Source organism: Podarcis gaigeae (genome assembly GCF_964106915.1).
Source record: "Podarcis gaigeae genome assembly, chromosome: 5".
Classification (NCBI taxonomy): Eukaryota; Metazoa; Chordata; class Lepidosauria; order Squamata; family Lacertidae; genus Podarcis; species Podarcis gaigeae.
In genome coordinates this window covers 22,315,413-22,337,634 of record NC_139681.1, presented here as the reverse complement: position 1 = coordinate 22,337,634, position 22,222 = coordinate 22,315,413, and the positions used below count along the sequence as shown (strand labels likewise).

At 42.8% G+C, this 22,222-nt stretch overlaps 1 protein-coding gene and 1 long non-coding RNA gene across 6 annotated transcripts in view; one reads left to right on the top strand and one right to left on the bottom strand.

Moving 5' to 3' along the window:
* SH2D4B (SH2 domain containing 4B) overlaps positions 1 to 18,246 on the bottom strand; it is an 89,902-nt gene extending 71,656 nt beyond the window's left edge. For 2 of the 5 annotated variants that reach the window (XR_014564650.1, XM_083740489.1), the window contains exon 1: positions 11,360 to 12,877. Coding sequence is in view for 2 of the 5 variants with exons in the window: in XM_083740489.1 (XP_083596615.1) it covers positions 11,360 to 11,546 (187 nt within the window). In the remaining 3 variants the exon portion in view is untranslated. Of the gene's footprint in view, positions 1 to 11,359; positions 12,878 to 16,146; positions 16,372 to 17,448; positions 17,591 to 17,731 lie in introns of those variants that run through there. The other 3 variants (XM_083740490.1, XM_083740492.1, XM_083740494.1) reach the window with 3 other exon arrangements.
* On the top strand, positions 11,838 to 13,254 carry LOC310845476. The gene is made up of 2 exons (XR_014564785.1): positions 11,838 to 11,938; positions 12,877 to 13,254. It is a non-coding gene; the product is annotated as an uncharacterized lncRNA (long non-coding RNA).
* Positions 18,247 to 22,222: the final 3,976 nt, after the last annotated feature.

Here is a 22,222-nt window from a genome sequence, read left to right as displayed (position 1 = left end):
AAAGATTTCATACTTATTTGTTTCCTTTCTGCTATATTCGGCTGCAGCTGTTCTGCACATTTCAAATATGCTCCATCAGCATTCAGTGATCCACCATAGACCTAATCATTCTTCTTTGTAGTTTTTGAGACAAGCTTTTGAAGGCTTGTTTTCTCTCTCTCCCTCCCTCCCTCCCTCCCTCCCTCCTTCTCTCCCACCACGTATTTTGAAGCCTAGTGCATCCTAATGTACTGAATGGTTTAGCACAGGGGATGGGCAATGAAATTAACTACCACTTACATTTTTTATCAATGCTCACTGTTGATGAATTGTCACACGTTCTGATATGGATTTGTCAGATCTGCAGGATAAATACTATTCAGTTTCATAATCAATGGGCTAATAATGCCCTTATAAAAGCTGCATTGGAGCACATGATAAGAGCATATTTGAGCTCTTCATCCACATTTCTGGGCTTAGATGTAGGTAATATTCATGGTACCTGCTTAGGCCATTGATAGCCACACTAGCTTTGTCCCATTTTTGCCTTGTTTCCATGCCTCTGTTTTCTCACTGTAGCTTATTTATTATCTTCCCCCATGCTTCCCACATGCACTGGTTCTGTGCATACAGTATTGTTAAGAACTGTGTGTGCTGTTCTCCATTTTCAGTTGCCACAAATGCAAAGAGTTGATGGGCAGCTTTAAATTTTAAAAGCTCTCACTCTCCATTAAGCTCAAGCCGAGACACCATAGGCAAAAATAGTCCCTCCTTATCTGAGTGCTGTGAAACAAGCCTTCATCCTCCCTGCTGCTATGAGAGGCAGCGGTGCCCCTGCTAGCCACTTATATGCCCTCTACCATAAACCAAGTTCATGAGTGTTGCTGCTGAGATGACACATTCTCACTGCTGAGCAGCTGCAACTGGCATGGTAAGGCCTTTGATCTTTGACCTTTGACCAGCTTAATAATAATAATAATAATAATAATAATAATAATAATAATAATAATAATAATTTATTTCTACTCCGCCCATCGGGCTGGGCTTCTCCAGACACTCTGGGCGGCTTTCAACAGAACATTAAAAACAGAATAAAACTTCAAACATTAAAAACTTCCCTAAACAGGGCTGCCTTCAGATGTCTTCTAAAAGTTGTTTATTTCCTTGACATGTGATGGGAGGGCATTCCACAGGGCAGGCGCCTGGTTCCCTGTAACTTCACTTCTCGCAGTGAGGGAACCTCCAGAAGGCCCTTGGCACTAGACCTCAGTGTCCGGGCTGAACGATGGAGGTGGAGATGGTCTTTCAGGTATAATCCTTCAGTTCCTGCATCATGCTGGGAAAGGGAGGGGAAGGAGCATAGCAGACAGGTCAGTGTGGTGCAAACACACTGGCAGGAGCACCAGATTGGATCTGCTGGTGCATTTGCACCATGCCAACCTCACCACTGCGTCGCTCCCCATCCTAGTATGCTGCAGCGACTCAGCCAGACACAGAGATCAGGTGAGCAGGTTAGCTCCACCATACCATCCACTGTTACAGATGAGGTATTTCCTCTGTGAAGGCACAAAATCTGTTAGTTAATGCTTCCAGTGCTGAACGTCTGATGTTCTCATCATCACCTATAGTTTCTTATTTCAGTAGCAGGACACACTTTATGGTTTTAAGGTCCAGGTATAGAGTCAATCAGAAGTTGCAATGGTGCCATTCCATCTGGTCTGCTACCCTCACCAACCATACTGATACCTGTCTTTCCATCCTGTAAACATTGCACAACTGACCATTATTTTACTTCAGTGTTGATAATGTAATATTTATTGCCAATTTTGCACCTTGTTCAGGTTGTACCCATCCCAGTTATACTAGTGAGAAATCATATATGGTTTTCTCATTCATCCTTGCTGAAATTTCAGTCAGTTTTCACTCATGATTCAAAATGCCTTTCCTATTCTTATAAAACTGGCTGATAACTCTTGCCTAGCCTCTAGTTCATTAAAGCCTGTAAAAAAATTCTTTCAATAGGAATCATTTATGAATACTTGCAAAATCATCCAATTAGAGCCTCTGGAACTTTGGGAGTTAGGGTTGCTAGGTGACTTGTATTTTAAAAGGCATATCTTAGGGCCAATTCATTTTATTTTCCCTGTTGGGGAACCTATTTCTGAGTACAAAGTACACACAGCATTATTGATGAATGGTTCAGCTCACACATGTATAAATCATGGCCTTTTCTGGCAAAATCCCTGCAAGCAGCGCCCCATTAAGGGCCTGGGTCCTGCTTACAAGCATTCCCCAGCAAATATTGCAGATAATAGACATGCATGCCATCAGCATGTTTGGCAATAGGTTCCGAAATAATGTATGAAATGGCACTACAGTGTGTTGGCCTCACTGATTTACAGAGTCTAATCAATGTCATTAACTCCAAATTAAAGCAGGCACAGAATGATAGCCATATGCCTGCATTAACTTCTTGGTCCTCTGTTTTAATAGATAGCACCGAAACATTAAGAAAATACCCAGCCTAATAATGTAATATTGCTTTCTCCCACCACCACTCAATGCCAAAGACTCAAAAACTTGCTCTAAGCATTTAAAACAACAACAACAGTTGCAGAACCTCCAAGTGTCCCTATTTTCCAGGGACAGTCCTGGATCTACAGAAGCTGTCCTGGTTTCTGATTTGATCTTTGAAGGTCCTGCTTTTCGTTATGATTTTCTTATTTTTACTGGAAAAACGTTGGAGAGTATGGAGTTATGTGACCCCCCCCCCGAGCCAAGGAGATAAGTAACACATGCACAGAAGCGCTCTGTGTGCCACATGTAGAAGCACTCTATCGCTCCACGTGCATTTGCAGAAGTGGTGCCTCATATTGTGGACTTTTTGGGGTACGTAAGGACCCACAGAACGAATTAAATTCATATCCGGAGGGTCCACTGCACACAACTTTTGGAAGACATCTGAAGGCAGCCATGTAAAGGAAAGTTTTTTTAATGTTTAATGTTTTGTTATGTTTTTATGTATGTTAGAAGTCACCCAGAGTGGCTGGGGCAAGCCAGCCAGATGGGCGGGGTATAAATGGTGTTCATGTCAGGAGCTTGTCCTACATTTGAGTAGGACTCTGGCAGAGACACATGCCCGACTGGCATGTTCCCTCCCTCCTGGTTGATCATTCGGGAGCTTCAAAAGCTTTCTTCAGCCCAAACATCACAGCGACTGATGCCAACAGACACTGGCACACTTAGGGATCTGCAGAGTTTGCGCAGCTTGCATATCAAACCTCAGCAACTCAGCATTTTGGCTAATCAACTTTATTTACATATAAACACACACGGAGCACTGCAACATGGCTCCCTCTCTAGCATCAGACAGCAAAGAGAAAAAACAAAGGACAATAGTCCCACTTCACAGAACACAGAAACACAAACATCCTGTCTCCATCACTTCCCACTTTGTGGAGTCAAAACATATACTGCCATGTGATAGACAACAATCCCATGACTGCAATCACAGAGCAGGAATTCTAACAGTTTATGGAAGGGGATGTCCCTATTTTCATTGGATAAATGTTGGAGAGTATGCGGTTCTTACAGAAGTCAAGCCGTGGGATAGTCATCCCTGCTTTAGACTGCTATTTAGTGTAGTTGACCAGCTCCACTACATCCGGAAAAAGCCATTGTGTTTAAATGAGTCTTGATTTTGTAAACGTTGCCTTGGATTTCATTGGCCAGTGGGAAGCAACAGGAAAGAAACAGAGAGGGGTGTTTTGTGAGGCAACAAGATGGCAGATGGGATAAAGAACTAGGGAGGCAATTGGGAACAACAATGAAACAGGCAAGTGGAGTGACAAGGGAAAAGCTAACTTACACTAAATGAAGGGTTGGGGGACTAAATGCTATTGAAAGAGCTACCTATAGATATACAGAAGACATAGGGGGACGCAAATGCTGCTAAGAAAGCTTATACCCACACCAGATGGAGGCAGGATACCAAATGCCACTCACTAAAGACAAAAGGCAATGGCAAAGAGAATACCTAACCCCTTCCACAACTGTGTCACACTCTTATGCTGAAACAGTTCCACACATTTTCAGCCGACACACAACCAAAGCTCCATGGCTGGAAGTAGGGATCAGCACCCTATCTAGTGGCTTTTGCTGCCAGGTGATGCTGAACGTTGGGTTCAGTAAAGCTCAAAGTGTAGCAGGTGGGCAGGTTAGCAACTTCCCCCAAACACCCTCTCATACATTTGACACCCAGTTTAAGGATGTTAACAAGGTCACGGGCAATGTTCTGTAGCATCAATTGCAGTGGTACTTACTCTTGAGTAAATGTGCCTAGGATTGCGGCCTAAACCTACCCTAAACCATAAAAATAATCCCAAGTTTCATGCATTGTAAGCCTTCTATTCACTGCTGTGTGTTCATGCTGCAACTACCGTTCCTATCTTCTGCCAGCTGCTCCTCCTGGGCTGAGGACTTCAGGATGAGAGCCCTTGTGGTCTCCCCCAAAGACATGCCCTCTGGACTAGGTGCAAGAGTCACAGTCTCTGGAAGGAAGGGTAATGAAACAGTCTTGATCAGGGGTCCCAAGTGAACAAGAGCTCTCACTGCCTCTTCAAGTGGGCAGCTCTCCGAGTGGTCACCCACTGAGAAGGGTGAGGAAAAGGAGTCAAGACGTTGTGAGGGGATATGCAAAGCTGCTCTGCTGCAGGAGTTATTGGATGAAACAAATCACATGGGCCTAATTGAGACTGGATTCAGGCCTGGCTTGGGGACAGAAGCAACCTTGGTTGCCCTAAAGGGATTTTCAGGGAGTATGGTCCAGTGGCTTTTTCCTCCTTCTATTTGGCTTTTGATACCATTGAGACTGGATCATCTCCATGGGTTGGACCTAGTGGTCACAGTGCTGCAATGCTCCCACTCCCAAAATTTCCAATAAGAAGTGGCCCAAAACCAGGATACCATTTTTCAGGGCTGCGTGTGAATCATGTGACTCACACGAGCTTGTGCCCCCCCCAAAAAAAGCTTTTATTGAGGGCAGAGATCTTGTGCGGTGCTCCAAAGTGTGCATTTGGGGGCACTGTGTTTTTTAAAACAGCACTTTTCAGGGGTCTTGTGGGACAGCTAGCCACATGAAATATACTTCTTTATCCATGTGCTAACTTCTCCAGCAAGTTGTTGTATTTTGTTTATTCTTATCGTTATCATTATTGGACAGCCTTTTAAAATAAAACTGCTGGAAGGCTGAGTTGAGGATGGTTTTATATAGGTGTTTTTATTGCTGCAGGTTATAAACTCTTGCTAGTTTTAAGTTATGCTTGTCTTTAACAGATACACTATTTTAATTATTTGTTTTATTGTACAACAGTTTGGGCATTTTGTGGAGAAGAGGCCAACAAGCTTTATATATAAAAACAGATAAGAGGCTTGGGGGAAAGATAGCACTGTCAAATAGAATATTAGCGTCACAGCAGATTTGAAACGAGGGTGAAATGACCCATTTCCTTCTAATACTAATTAGGCTGCTTTAAAAGTACATGATATTTTTTTCTAATTGGCTTCTCCTGACATACTACAAACAACAACACAAAAAAATCAGACAGACAAAAAAAATCCACCATTGCTTCCCACTAAAATTAGTATTTCTGCTTTATATACTATACTAAACTGGACATTGTACTTTGCCTGGAGAGACATGACATATCCACTTAGCCGTGGAGCTTTCTATTTATTTATTTCATTAAATATTTCTTCGCTTTTCAGTATTGGTCAGTTCTCTGTGCAGATTGTCACTTACAAGCTGATAGGCAGAAGAGACAAACGCCACAACTTATTCCCGAATTGTAAGTGGCTCCTAAGGCAAAATATTTCAATGGAAACATTGTTTGAAAATGGTGCCACCGTGACCATAGTGGAAAAGTTGTACGGTTGAAAGATGGTCTCTTAGACAGGCTCCACCTTCTGCATAATCAAAAGGGACAGAGCCAGATGCTGTTGAATTTTCCAGAACAGCAGGTTTCCCCCCTCAACAGTAAAGGTGCTTTGATCATCCTGGAAGGCAGTCTTCTCACCATTCGGGGTCAGATTTTTTTAAAAGAAGAAGAAAAAAACCCCTGCAGATTTGTCATTCTATAATTGATGAAGGAAGGCATTATCCATAATTGATTAACACAAATGCTTTGTTGACAAAAGACGTGGGTGGTTAATAAATGGCATATTCAGGCTATTATCTGGATTTGGCTATTTAGGACAAGCCCCCAAGTCAGTAGCAATCAAATAGCATATAAGGAACCTTAGCGAAAGGCTCACGCTCGGTGATTTTAGAGTAGTTGTTTCGTGTCCCAGATAGCTCAGTTGGTTAGAGTGTGGTGCTGATAACGCCAAGGTTGCAGGTTCGATTCCCGTACGGGACAGCTGCATATTCCTGCATTGCAGGGGGTTGGACTAGATGATCCTCAGGGTCCCTTCCAACTCTATGATTCTATGTATGGTAGGTATGTGGCTGAGAAGCAGGTGCTACTAGTTCAGCCTGCATGCTGGGAACAGCACAGAGGCTGCACCTGTGGCTTTGATCAATGATCTTAAAAATCACTAAGGGAAAATGATATGGCCCTATTGATCCTACTTTTTCTCTCAGCAACCTTTGATCACAGTGTATAGACACCTGCCGAACTGGTTCTTCTCATTTTTGTCAGGGAGGCCCCAGGGAGGGGTAATGGAGAATTCCCCTTTATGGGTGCCCTAAAGTGGAGGTCTTTGGAAGCAGAGATTTATTCTAGCCTCCTACTCTGAGTAAATGGGAAAGTGACACAGTTTTGCAAGATCATGTTGAAGAGTAACTCCCATATTGTGCTCCAAGATACACTTAACTGTGTGCTGGGAGAAAGAGAAAAAGAAAGAAAATAATTTTAAGCTCTCTTGAGCCCAAGGTACTCACGTGTGAAAGAGATTTCCTACTCCATTTCTGTATGGTTTAACCAGTCTGCGGACATTAACACACACTTTTTAAATATATCCAAAGGGCAGGGATGGTTTTCCAGTTTACTTAGAATCTGTTGAAGTTGGTTTTGCTGTTATGAACGAAACCAAGCTCCCATTCATAACATCTAAAACTATCCTGACAGCTATGCAAAGAGCTGATGGAGGCAGGAGCCCAAGCTAAGGCACATCTGTTACTACAAGTCTTGTTTAATCGTTTAGCTCTTAAGTAAAAGAAGCAAGATTTATGCACAACAAGGGAGCCCAGCATTAGGCAGAAAAAATAATCCTGTTTCTTCACAAGTGCCTAACTACCAGCCCTACTAAGGTAACCTATTATGAAAGACTTTGGGGCTTGAACGGAGACCCTCCGGGTTCAAGGCTGGGACTGAGGGTATGCAGGTCTACAGACACAGAAGGGAATTGTGTGTGAGCTTCAGCCCATGTGATTGACAGGCAAGATTAAGCTCTGGATTAACCTAGGGTAGGTACTGTATGAACCTCTGGCCACCAGACAAATTGGTCCTAATTTGCCCTGTGAGGCCATTTTCCCAAGCCATGTTCACCTGCCCCATAACTTGACATCATGTAATTTCAGGTGTGGGGCTAAGTATAGTTAATTCACACTGAAATGAAAACGTATGCATATTAATGAAGGCTTAAAATGGAAAATGGATAAATATGTATTTCCCAAACTTATGATCTGAGATGAGAGGTATGTGCTGAAGAAACACCACAATATCATAGGGTGTAGAGAGACCTGCCTCCTTCTATGGAAAGACCTTTCTATTGAAAATTTGCAGTAAAGTATTTCCTCTCCATTTGAAGTAAGAATCCTCCTTTCAGAGGGCAAGAGAATATATGCGATTAAAAATTTCAGATTCACATAGTATAATGCAGTGTTTCCCAAACTTGGGCATCCAGCTGTTTTTGAGCTATAATTCCCATCATCCCTGACCACTGGTCTTGCTAGCTAGGGATGATGGGAATTGTAGTCCAAAAACAGCTGGAGGCCCAAGGTTGGGAAACACTGGTATAATGTACAGGCTAGGGTTGCAATCCCTGGCACACTCAGTTGGAGATATATATCCACCTAAGCATTGTGGGTCCTACTTCTCACTAAAGAAGCGTCGAATGATGCTTTAAGAAAGCAAGATATGGAAGCTCCTGGTTCAAGACTTACCTGGGACAAAAACTCATTCTCAGCCTTATTAGAGATCCCTAGCACAATCACAGGGTTCCAAGACCGGGAGCAAGGCAAATACGTGTTTCTGAAAGGGACTGAAATCTGGATGCCAGGTGCTGGATAGCTCCATCGGTAGAGCCTGAGACTTAATCTCAGGGTTGTGGGTTCGAGCCCCATGTTGGGCCAAAAGATTTGCGCATTGCAAGGGGGTGGGCTAGATGACCCTTGTGGTCCCTTCCAACTGTACATTTCTAGGATTGTATGACTCTAGACATAGAGAAGCCCTAGGAGGCAAGTGAGAATCAAAGGGCTTAGCGACACCTCCGTTTGCCCTGCCGCTTTCCCTCGTGGAAACCGGATCTTTAGCACTGAATCGGAACAAATGGCAATCAGGTTCTCTGCAGATTGACGCTTGTTCTGATTTAGTGACAAGGAGCGGGTTTTCCGGAGGGAATCGGCAAAGCCATTTGAACCCATGCTTTCTAAGCATGGGGCAAACAGGAGTGTGCATGAACCCAAAGTTTTGTCTGGGGTGTTTAAGCTACAATAGCTCAAGGTGCGGCCAGAAAACATTGAAAAATGTGCACCAGCCCTGTGACATTCCTAAAACTCTAGGTAATTTGAGGTATTTTTAATTATCTGTATATTTCCACGGCTCATCCTTGAGGGGTGTACAAAGTTCTCTCCAGCCCTCTTTCCACTCTCACAACAAAGGTAAGTTAGTCACCAAGTGAGAGTTACACAACTGATTGTGGCTTTGAACCAGGGTCTCCGTCTCCCCACTCTGAATCCCAACACTCTAACCACTACAGCGCACTGGCTGGCATAGGGCTTTCTGTGGAATACAGGGCTGTGAGACTCCTTCTCACCATGCAAGCTGCAGTGCCAATTCAAAGTCACCCATGTAAGTTTTTCAGCTTTCTCTACTGGCATAACCTTGGTCTCCATTGTACTCCAACTGAGTTCAGAATTGATCAGGCTGCCTTTGTTCCCATTTAAGGTGAAAAACATTGTCCTTCCCTTTTATGAAGGATGGAAACAACTTTTGCCAGTCACTCTGCCCCAATTTCACCACCACCCCCACCCCCACACACAAAAACTGCAGCTAAAGAGATGGGCAAGTCATTTGGAAGGAGCAAAGTGCCATAAAACATTGAGCATAGGTGAGACGCATGCATGCAGAGATAGAAAGACAGTATAAAGTTTCCTGTGATCGTTTTCTCCTCTTTTTCATCATTCTTTGTAAACCAGAAAATTAATTACCCGGAAAACAATTCTGTGCACTAAAAAGCAGAATAGGTTTAATGTATAATTTATATATGGAAATGCAGCTGTCAACACTGTGACAAATTACTATATAAAAATGTTGCAGTTACATTTTTCGGTGTTAGTGTGCATTATGTTCATCTTCTGCACAAGACAATCTTCATCCTCTTAATGTTGTTTTGGCGCACAGAGCTGAGCTGCATTCTGAACCCCCTACTCCCAACAAATGACAGATCAATCAAACTGAACAGGCTTTTATTTGCACATGGGAGGGAACTGCAAGAATGCAAGAATGCTCTTGAAGGTCTCCCGAAGAGATACCCTTCACACTATATTTAAAAACAGTGGGACTTAGACAAGCGAATCAGAGATTATAAAGTCTTTCAGTCCCAGTGTGAATGGGCCATTTTGGGCACTTCATATGCTGTGCCCGCAAAACACCTCTGACTGACATGTGTCTATGCTTCTGACCCTAGATGACTATAGCACACAATTATTTCATAGTCTTTGCTTTGTTTTCAGGAAAAACTATATAGTTGTTGTTATTGATTTATTATGCAAATACAAAACAAAGGCAAAGCATACATACATCTGGCAAAAATAAAGACAAGAAAAGAAAAAGAAAAGAAAAACACACACATACCTACATACAAACAAAAACAAAACAGGTACAAAAATAAATACGAAATGAAAATGGAACACATTCAAAGAATATAAACAGTAAAGTAAATAACTAAGAAAGACATCCCAGGGTGCCATTTCTCTGCTGAGGTACTGGCTTTTCTGGGATGGGTTCCATTTGCAATTATTATTATTAGTAATGCCCCACCCATCTGGGTGGGCTTCCCCAGCCACCGTGACATACCCTACAACATTTCTCCAATGGCAACAGGGACATCCTAGTCCATAATAATATTTTTTTTATTTATACGCCACTCATCTGACTGGGTTGCCCCAGCTACTCTGGGAGGCTTCCAACTTATATAGAAGCATTAAACATGTTTATATATATATATATATTTATAAAAAAAAACTTCCCCATACAGGGCTGCCCTCAGATGTCTTCAAAAGCTTGTATCTCCTTGACTCAGGGGCCAAATAACTCCATACTGCCCAACATTTCTCCAAGGAAAATAGGGATGCCCTAAGGAAAAGTGGGACATTCAGCATCAAATCAGAAACTGGGACAGCTTCTGTAAATCCAGGACTGTCCCTGGAAAATAGGGACACTTGGAGGGTGTGCCATGAAATAATGCAGGCATAGGCAAACTTGGCCCTCAAGATGTTTTGAGACTACAATTCCCATCATCTCTGACCACTGGTCCTGTTAGCTAGGGATGATGGTAGTCCCAAAACATCTGAAGGGCCGAGTTTGCCTATGCCTGAATTAACGTATAATCATGTCCTCATGAGGCATTCAGAGGACAATTTAGAGAGGGAGGGTATTGCTCACCACCCCACTCTAGCCCATTCACAGCCCAGTAGGGGGACTGGTGGTTCCAGTAGGCCCTACATTTCTGGCCTGCTAGTTTTACACACTGTTAAGCATTATACAGAAACAATGAATCTATGGATTAGGTGTGCAAGTCAAAAGGCACAAATCCCCACACATAAAGAGAAACAAAGAGTCATGCTTAATCCATAGAGGAGAAAAAATTCAGAGCTGACTTAATCCCCTTTCATTTCAATGCGACTGAACTGCAACTACCATATTCTGCACTGGAGCCATTGTGACTCATTGGGCAGAGTTCTAGGCCTGAACTTGGAATGCTTAGGTTCAAGACCAATACACCTGGCAGTTGCCTGGGTGAGATCTCAGTTTCCATCTTCTTGAGATTTCCTTCACAGGGCAACTGCCAGAGCAGACAATATGAGGAATACACAGACATTGAGACATTCAACTCCCCACAGAAATTACTGGTGATCAGAAAAGCTGTCAAATCTTACTCTGCTTGAGTCTCGCTGTCCTTTGCAGCACAGCCGCCTCTCCCTCCTGCGTGTCTTCCTCTCTCTCCCTCCATCGCCTGACCTGCTCTTCCCTCATCTTGTAGAAGAGGACATGCTTCTGTTCTTCATTCAGTTCGGCCAGTAGCTCCGGATCGATGTACATATCCCGCAAAATTTGCTGCAGCATGGCAATCCGGTCAAGAAAGCAACGTGTGTGCACTGGCCAGGTGGAAAAGACAAAATTCAAAACCGAAGGAAAAATACCCTGTCCAGTCCAGCCAACTGAACGCCTTTAGCGCTTCCTCAGAAACAACTTGAAATGAAAGTGCTGGCCCTTCCTGAGAGGGATTGGGTTCTCTTTCATGCTCTGATCGCTTTCCGTTAATCGCCACAATAATAATAGCTTGTGTCACCTATCAACAGGTGTCCAATGGGGGGGGGGGGAGAGAGAGATGGAACAGGAGATTGGCAGGGCGAAGGCGTACAAACAAGGATGAGCCACTTGGATGGTATTAAAAGGCTCCCCAAAAGGGGAAAGAGGATAACTCCTGACAGCTGCCACTTAAATACCTGGAAACAGTTCAGTATTTTACAAAACTGATCCGATTATGGCACGGTGTCCCAGGTTTCTTGCTTCTCATTCCCACGGTGGTGTGTTCCCCTTGATGTAGTGCTGGGGATTTGTGCCTCGGGTTTTATTTTTAAATCTATGATGTCATGGTGAAAAGTAACAACTACACCGGCGATATCTATGTCATTCCAGCGCCTTTTGGGAACTGATCCCTCCCGATAAAAGGCAACACACGTTTACACATTATCTGTATCGCTGCTTAGCTTACTCTCCCTGGTCGCTGGAGCACACACCACCACCAGGCTCTGTCTAGGGTCATGTTTACTTACTGCCAACAGACATGGTGATTCAGCACTAACGGATTAAAAAGTTTTTTAAGGGGTTTTTCCCCTCTCTCAAACTTGCAGAAAGGAACAGAAGAGCAGCCCAAAGCTGTCAGGAGGAAAACTTGCAAGGCAGCTAATTAATATTAATTAAGCCAAAGTCTGGCCTTGGCAGTTCAAGCATACTGCGTTAACCCTCCTGCCATCGGTGTGTTTTCCATTCTGTGGTGGGAAGATAGAGACAAGATTGCTTTTTAAGCAAATGGTGACCTTTTGCTGTTTACTGGCATTTTCCTGCTCTCCGTGAAATACTATTGTTAGCTCCTCGGGGTTTCTATTACAATAATTTATATGCAACTAATCATAGCCCCGTCCAGCCTCTAAGGTCTAAGATGTGTAATAATAGATTTTAAAGCATAATAGACGATGGTAAAATTCTGTTAAAATCCCATTTGAAACAGCTAAATGCATAACAAAACTGCCAACCAGTTGAACTCAGGCCACCAAAAGGCCATGGAGATGTTAATAGTCTAACAAGATGCTCGGGCTTCTTTGAATTATTCAGATATCATCAAAATAGTTTTGTAAGACATCTACTCTTTTTTTCCCCCATTGCTTTTTAGAAAAGATAACTATTTTTGGGATCATCAGAATGTAAGAGTCCTGCTGGATTAGAGCAAAAGGTCAAGCAGGATGCTAAGGGAAGGCAGTCTCTCTGGAACATCAAGAGAACCATTAATTCAAAAGGCTACATGACCTTAACATTAGCTTTCTGACTTCAGATCTTCATCGGCTGAGAGTCACATCCTTGGCCAACTTGTATCGGATTCCTCTATGCCTGTCCTAGGTGGAGTGACACCTTAACCGCATCGTAGCATTTAGACTGGAACAATTCCAGTGCCTCTAAGGAAGGTATCGTCATACTCGAGAGAACCGAGTCATATAAAAAAAGGCTTTACAAAATAAAGCCTAAAAGAACCATTAAAAAACAGCCTGATGAATACCAAGCATGCTGAGTAGCCACAGAAAGTTGGGGAAGAGAAGCAAATGCATGTTTTGGAGCCCCTTATAGTTTATACTACCCCGGAGGAGGACTTAGCTGGCTGGCTAGTACCCTGAATAGGAACATTTCTCTTAGAAGGCAAGAATACAACATTTTGTTGCAAGTCTCGGTTGTAATCCAACTTCCATCTACAGTCAATTCCACATCATACATCCAAAGCACATGGATGCCCCCAAAGAATCCTGGGAGCTGTAGTTTGCCCTTGCAGAGTTGCAATTCCCAGCACCCTTAACAAACTACAGTTCCCAGGATTCTTGGGTGAAGCTATGTGCTCTACATGTATGACCTGAATGTGACCTAAAAACCTCTGCTCCATTTTCAGCTAAAGAAAACTGGTAAGTGCAGCTATTTCCACCCATAAACTGGCCAAAATATCTGCCATAGGCAACACAATACACAGAGCAGTGATATAATAACAAAATGCAAATTCACACAAAAATACAGTGGTGCCTCGGGTTACATATGCTTCAGGTTACATACGCTTCAGGTTACAGACTCCGCTAACTTTGCTTCAGGATGAGAACAGAAATCGCGCAGTGGCGGCACGGCGGCAGCGGGAGGCCCCATTAGCTAAAGTGGTGCTTCAGGTTAAGAACAGTTTCAGGTTAAGAACGGACCTCCGGAACGAACTAAGTATGTAACCAGAGGTACCACTGTATTGGATTTTGCTATCACATCACTAGCCTTTGTATTACAGTTGCCCTTGGTGAAATATTTTTGTGTGTGACTTTTTGCATAGGCAACATAAGACATTGTGGAAAGAGTTCCCCCTCTGTTCTTTGTTCCCCCAACTCGGCATTCATACACATATATTGCTGCTGGACTTGGAGGTTCCATTTAACTATCATAGCTGGTAGCTGCTGATAGAACTATCCCCCATAATGGAAGGTTTCCAAGCTTCTCACATATCTTTTTCCCAACGTCAGTGAGAATGATGTAAATCAAACAACTTGTTTGTTTTAAGAGGTGGACATTTACTGATCATGATTCAAGGTAACAGAAAAGGGCAAAATTCTCTAAATGATTATTCTGGTCAAAGTCTTTCTTATTTCTTTTTGGCAGAAGCTTCCTTGGCAAAACTCAACAGTCAGTTTACACCACCAAAAAAGCTTTGTGTTAATTGTCAGAGCAGTTCAGCATTGGAATGAGTGGATCACTCTCTGTCAGATTCACTGGTGTTCATTTGTAATTCTGTCCTATTCCATTTCTGCTTTAATCTGTTATTTTCTTTTTAAAAAAAAAACTCATAAAAATTTGTATTTACATTTGCTGACAAAATATACATTTCTAAACAAATGTTCTCTCAAATTGCGCATTTCTAAAATTGGTTTTTCCTAGAATACACATTATTATAGGCATTTTGGTACATTTCATAGAATCATAGAATTGTAGAACTGGAAGGGACCCCAAGGGTCATCTAGTCCTGTAATGCAAGAATCTCAACTAATGCATCCATGACAGATGGCCATCCAACTTCTGCTTAAAAACCTCCAAGGAAGGAGACTCCACCACCTCTTGAAGGAGTCCATGCCACTGTCAAGAGCTTTTACTGTCAGAAAGTTATTCCTGGTGTTTAGTCTCCTATTTTGTAATGCAAAGCCATTCGTCTGGTCCCTACTATCTAGAGAAGAAAACAAGCTTGCTCCATCTTCTATGTGACACCCTTCAGATACTTCAGATATCTCCTCAGTCACCTATTTTCCAGGATAAAAATACCTAGCTCCTTCAACTGTTCCTCATAGGGCTTGGTTTGCAGATCCTTGAGCATCTTGGTCACCCTCCTCTGCACATGTTCCAGCTTGTCAATGTCCTTCTTAAATCATGGACTTCAGGTGTGATCTGACCAAGGCAGAATTGAGCAGTACTATTACTTTGGAACACTAGACTTCTGTAGATGCTTCTAATGCTCGTTGGCAGCATGAAGACACCCACTGGTGGAGTATTTTCTTCTTTTTATTTGCAAACATACATGCATGCCTATTTCCATACACTTTGTTCCAGTTTGCTTGTGGGCAGCAAAGTCCCTGCTGGCTCTTCTTGCACATCCAACTCCATTGAGTGGCGTGGAGTTTGGGGAGACTCACAACAACCTCTCTGCTTGAGACTGGTGATGACTTCCTTGAACGGGGGAGCTCCATGGGTTGTTTCTATTGACAGGAATTGGAGGGGTGTAAAGAGAGAAGGTAAAAGAAAGAAAAATCTTCCCTTCTTGCCCCACCCCTCTCCCTTTGATTTCTTTTATGGTACATGCTTATCTGAGATGAATTCAACAGAATGCTTTTATGTTAGTTGTGGTGGCTACAGTAGGGAAGCCTCTGATAGGGATTGGATGAGCTATCCTAACGTCACAGGTTGGAAAAGTAGGCAGAAGTGTATCCAGTTACATGTATCATTGCCTGGACTGCTTAATCCTACAGTAAAGCAAGGCAGGAAGAATCAACAGAAGAAGCAGAGGTATCTAGGGAAAGAGAGTGGTCTGCAAAATTGCAGCAGCCTAGATTAGAAAATTAAAAGGAAGATCTACAGAGCTGCTGTCAGGGCAATTGGTTGGGGTAGAATGAATAGGATGGGCCACCAAACATGACAGGACTGACCCACCACACAGCAGGAGGTGGGGTCTCTCCAAGACTATTAAATGCAGAGTCTGAAATTAACTAAGCACACACACAACTGGAAAATAATTTCAGAGGAAAGAAGGAAAGCTGAAAGAGAGTGGGGGCAGAAAAGAGACCTGCACAAGCCTAGGGATCTGTAGAAGGGATGAAAGATGAAGCTCACATATTGATTTGAAATAGCCAGCCAAATCTTTGACTTAAAGGTCTCTTGTTACCTGCTGCTTTAACGTTGTCACTCAGCATTTGGTAAACTCGGTGTCTAGGCCTTTGCCTTATAATTCCCCTTTCTTCAAATAAGAGCAGAATTGTTGTTTTCTAGAGCAAAAGTTCAGAATGTATTACTATGTGCGTGGTTTCTATCACTGCATAGCACATGAAGTTTCGTCGGACCAGCTGTTTATATACCACTTTCACAGACTGAAGGCTAAGCTCTTGGGACTCTGTTCATATACAAAAATTACCTACTGAATTCAGAAAATAGTGTACAGGTGCCCTGTTTATGTCTGACAGTCAAATGTTAGAGAAGCCTGTATAAATCCTCTAAACTCATTGTGCTTTTGTAATAAATTACTATTATTATTAAGCAGATCTTTTGCATATAGGTGAACAGCACAGCCTTCAAGCTGGACACAGCATAGTTGTATAGCCAAGTGCAACTGTCTCAAGTGAAAGTTGGTATAACATAGCAACTGAAGGTATGTGTGTCAGCTCGCTCTTATCAGGCAAGAAGCCACTAGGCAGCCTTAGATAGTAAAGCATGTAAATGTCATTGGAGAAGATCTATGATACAGGATCTTCAAGCATGTGGATGGGGGGTTTGCAGCTCCAAGACACAAAATAGCTACCTAGCCAATATATTCTCCAGGTCATCCAAAAGTCAATGGGTCAGATCTAGACTAAGTTAGATGCAACAGGACAACCTAGTTATGACTTGTGCTTTTAAATCCATGGAATCTCAGTGCAACTAAATTAGTCTGGATTCAACCCAATGTATTGGTGACCCTTAGCAGGGACAGCTTGCCCAATGGGGCGCAGCCAAAGCAATAGCCACTCAGCAGCAGTGTCACTGGGAGAGGAACGGGGAAGATGGTGGCCAAGTTGGGGTTGCATGGGCAGACTGGTGCTCCCAATGGGGGGCCCACACAGCTCCATTGCTGCTGCTGTCTCACCCCTCTCCTAAGTGCTAGTGATGTTGCTGCCTGGAGATTATTGATGTGGCTTCACCCCACCAAGCAAGTGGCTTCTGACCCCTCTCTAAAGATCACCTGGGAGCCACTGCAGAATCGCGGGTAGATTCTACCTACTGTGAACTTTCAAGTGGTTTATTTGTTGGTGACACAGACTTCTGTAGATATGAAGAAGAGGAAGAGGAAGAGGAAGAGGAAGAGGAAGAGGAAGAGGAAGAGGAGGAGGAGGAGGAGGAAGAAGAAGAAGAAGAAGAAGAAGAAGAAGAAGAAGAAGAAGAAGAAGAAGAAGAAGAAGAAGCCGCAGCAGCTTTGAAGATAACATACTCTGACCTCTGTCTTTAGCCAAGGAATCCTTGGAAGTCTCTTCCTGCCATCCAGCTTACAAATACCATGGCAAGTGCGAGATCAACCTGGTCCCATTAATTGGGAGGAGCTGCCTTGATTCCAAAAGCCCCCCTCCCTGTCTTGATTCCAAGAACACTTGACTCCAACTGCCAGTTGCCTCTGGAACAGCACCAACTGCTATTTACGCCACCAACTGCTCTTCAAGCAAGAACATCACAAGGGAAATTGAGCCTGGATGCAACTGGACATTAACTCCCACGTAACTCACCATTTTGTTCTGGCCTTGAAGGACTGACCACTCTCCTCTACCTCTTCTCTTCCTTTGTGTCTCTTTATATACCCCTTATGGCGGTACCCTTCTCTCTTTCAATTGATGAGAGTCATTTTGAGAGGTTGTCATTGTCTGAAAAGTAGGATAAAAATATAGTATTTTTAAAATTTGCTTTTCATAACAAGCCCATGAAGAAGAACACCTTAATTCCCATTTTACAGATGAGCACAACTGAGGCTTAGGGAAAATAACTTATACAAGATGACACTTCTGGACATCAGGTCAATGCCCTAACCAATTGATTGTGCTGACTTTTATCACAACTCCTTACTTGGCAAGGTACTTGAATTGCCATTGTAGTTTTATCCTCACATCTCCAGATCATTCACCCAGCAAAAGGTTAGTATCTCATGTTCAGTTGCCTTTAACCTTGAGATATAGATAGACCGACAGACAGACAGATGCATTCTATTTCCTTTCCTTCCTATTGCTTTGAAAATTGTATTGGGGGGGGGGTTCTGGGGTCCATAGCTTTCATCAGATTTTCAAAGGTTCCTGTGAGCCAATAAAAGGTTAAGAAGCACTGCTTTAACTGATAATCTACCTTATTCGCTCACCTTGATTTTATATTTTCACATAACTTCCTTTCTCTAAACTAAACAGCTCTCTGGCTAAAACGCAGGAATGCTGAAGCAGCACAAAAAGAATTTTATTCAGAGTTTATGACATAGTCAAAGCCCACCTCGGCTGTGACATTTATATAAAAACAGTCAGGTGCTGCATATGAGGGAAGGAAGATGGAGGGGAGACCTTCTGAAATAGAGAGGATGTTAGGCTGGAAGAAATAAAAATCTTAATCCTAGACCAAGTACATGACATATACAAGATCATGACATTTCATTCTGGATTAATTGGCCTGGAATCACTACCACTGCTGTATTTACAATTAGTAATCTGTATTAAAATTGTAACCCACATATTGTAGTTTTTTGCCATTTTAGGGAATTAGGCAGTTATCCTAGCTATGGTACTGAATTTTCAGAATTCAGGATTTTCAGAGGTTTTCCTTCTTAAAGCTTGCTCTTTTTACAGACGGGGGGGGGGGGTGGGCGGGCTGAAACCTTTGTCAAACCTTCTGAAATTGTCAATGTTTGAATTGATACCTCTTGGTGTCATTTTTAGGCAACAGTTCTCATTAGGTTCTATGTTTATCATGGGGTGTACAAGTCACTCAGGTACTAGATATCAGCCGGGTGTCATTATGTTATCACACTGACATATCCTGTTCTGACGGGGTGAATCAAATGCCAATGGGAAGCCTGCAAACAGGACATCACTGAGGATGGGTAAATATTTTTTAAAAAAAAAATCACATGGTAGAACTAATCACATATCATAAAGAAATGGTGATGGTTTTACATATTGAACAATGATATGATGACATCAGAATACTGACTATAGCAGGCATAGGCAAACTCAGCCCTCCAGATGTTTTGGGACTGCAACTCCCATCATCCCTAGCTAACAGGACCAGTGGTCAGGGATGATGGGAAATGTAGTCCCAAAACATCTGGAGGGCTGAGTTTGCCTATGCCTGGACTATAGGGTAATGCACTTCTAATATTTACTGACAGTGAGCAACCATTCTAACCAGAATTCTGAGAAACAAAAATGAACAGAGAAGTAGGTGAGTAGTTCTGACTTAACTAGTGCTACTTATGCCAGTTTGGTCTCAGATTGGTTTAAATTCTGCACCCTACATCAGGGGTAGGGAAATGGCCTTCAAGAATTTCTAGAGTGGCCCACCAGCCCTCTACCCAATTTATCAGTGACATCAGTTGCAGTATCAGCAACAGCGATTGTAAAACACCCTTGGATGAAGCTTGTTGTTTAGTCGTTTAGTCCTTTAGTCCTTTAGTTGTTTAGTCATTTAGTCGTTTGGTCGTTTAGTTGTTTAGTCGTTTAGTCGTGTCTGACTCTTCGTGACCCCATGGACCAGAGCACGCCAGGCACTCCTGTCTTCAAATAGTGGATGAAGCAGCGGTATATAAATTTAATAAATAAAATAACATGGGTGGTGAGAAATGTACCTGAGAACTTTTGATTTAAATAAGAGAACTCTATTTAAATAGATGCATTCAATTTATATAAACAGTGTAATCCAAAGAAAAAATACTCCACAATGTATATTTTGGATTTCTACCATCTTTATGTAGCTTCCAAGCCATCGCTAACCTTGAGGAGGTATGTACGTCTAAATGCATCACTATTTGAAACAAAAAAATGCTCTGAGCAATTTTTCTCAGTGCTCTCTCTAGCAAAGAATCACCCACTTACCAGATAAACAGATTGTCTTTAGAAAGCCAGGTGGGCAAAGTGGTATCAGCAGTGCTGGTGTATATAGAGTGGCATTCAACTCAGTTTGACTCAGTGTAAACCCCTTGAAATTAATGGATTTAATGTAGCCATGGCCATTAATTTCAATGGGTCCACTTTGCATCAAACTTAGTTGAGTACCCCCTTCAGAAAGGTTTGCCGTGGAGGGGTGCCATCATTGCAGCCCCTGGAACATGACAGCTGTTGCTGCCTTCCTGCCATTACCAGGTAAGGAAAGGGGCACCAAGGTGGGAGGCCCACCTGAGAACCCACTCACACCCAGAAACAGACCTGTTCTGGTGAAATAATAGGTCCCATGATCCTCTGCATTTCACAGGGGTTCCTTAACAGACAAGGTAGAAAGAGTTCCTTGCAGGTAGAAACAGGTGGGTGGCGAATAAACCCTAATGCACAGCTAGATTCAGATGCGGTGGGGTGTCTGATCACTACAGCACAAGCATCTAGTGAATTCTGGTTCCCAGGCTTTCCTACCATGGCCAAAAAGCTGTTGCATACACTTCAGTATAAAGCTTCCACATCTCTCTCAAGTATACTAATTGCCCAGGCTGAAGTGGCAATACAGATGTAGAGCATCATCAGCTGCGAAAAGGATGCCCAGATTTTCCCCACAAAGGGCTTCCAACACGTGGCCAGGAAAAAAGCAAGCAAAATGTAAAACAGAAATGGCCTCTCATAAAAAGCACACTCTGAATCTGTAAATGCAGCAATGAAACTGCTAGCACATTTGCAAAGCAAAGCAGGGTCTGGTACGGTTTCAAATGGGATGGGAGACCTCAGGTTGAGATACCTGCAATGCAGGGGGCTGGACTGGATGACCCTCGCGATCCCTTCCAACTCTACAATGCTATGATTCCATGAGAAAGGGAGGGAAAACACAAGCTTTTATCTAATTAAATTTCAAAGTATAAGCATGAGTCAACTGGCTAGCTAAAGCATGTTAAGGAATAACAAAAGTCATATTATCTCTTGATTATGCACCCATAAATACTGTTTGCATGTGGCACATTAGAGGTGCACAGCATTTATTATTTTGTGAACCTTGGAAACATAATGGTTGTGTCATCATAGACCATGGAATCTGGGATCAAGCAGTGGGAGAAGCAAACTGACAGCCTGAGAAGGGGGTGAGGGCGATAATGTTTTATTTGTGGCTTTCTTCCCACGCAGAGAAGCATCAATGAGAAAAGAAAATGCAAGGGAACACTCACCCAAACAAATCTTCCCTTCCTCCGATCTACCCAAACGCTACTGTCAATTCTTAAAAATGGAATACCGAAACCCTGTTTTCTCCCCACCCTGCTTAAATTATGGATGGTTTATTTGTCTCCTTTCATTTTCTATTTCGTTTCCCCTTTCAAAGGACATAGTTAAGTCTATGGTGCCCTCTCATGGCCAGCCTACATGGTGCTTTCAAATAGGGGGAAGGGAGAGTCTTGCTAACTACTGTTCCACTTATCTGCTGTAAACTGCCTTGGGAAGTGTGATTGCATACCCTCCAACACCTTGAAGACAAAATCCAGAATGCCATCTTTCTGGGCACCATCTTCCCATTTTTATCATGAGAGCACGGCAGCCATCTTGGTTGCCATGATCTTGTGCAGTTATGTGCTGTGGTCTCTCTCTCCCCCCCCCCCCCAAAAAAAAGTGTTTTTCCAGGCACAGTGCCAAAAAACACATTTTGGGTATGCCATGCAGGATCGCAACCCGAAAAACACGTTTTATGGGGGAAAGCACACCACAAAATCATGTGAGATCAGGGCAACTAAAATGGCTGCCATTCTTTCACGATAAAAAATGTAATGTCCTGGTTTTTCCTGGAACATTTGCAGGGTATTGTGAAAGGATGAGTGTCAATATTGTAAGTGAACTAATGTACAGCGATATTCCCAATTACAATCCCACAATGTAAGCCAAAGCGAGTGGCACCTCCTGATGTAGGGGTTTACCTACTAGAAAGATACTACGTATGTTTTCTGAGGCATAAGTTCCATGGGGTTCTACTAAACTTGCTCCCTACTGAGTGCACTTAAGATTGCAGTGCCTTCAAATCCACAATAATTTGGTATGGTTAAAGTTATCTGGCCGTATGAA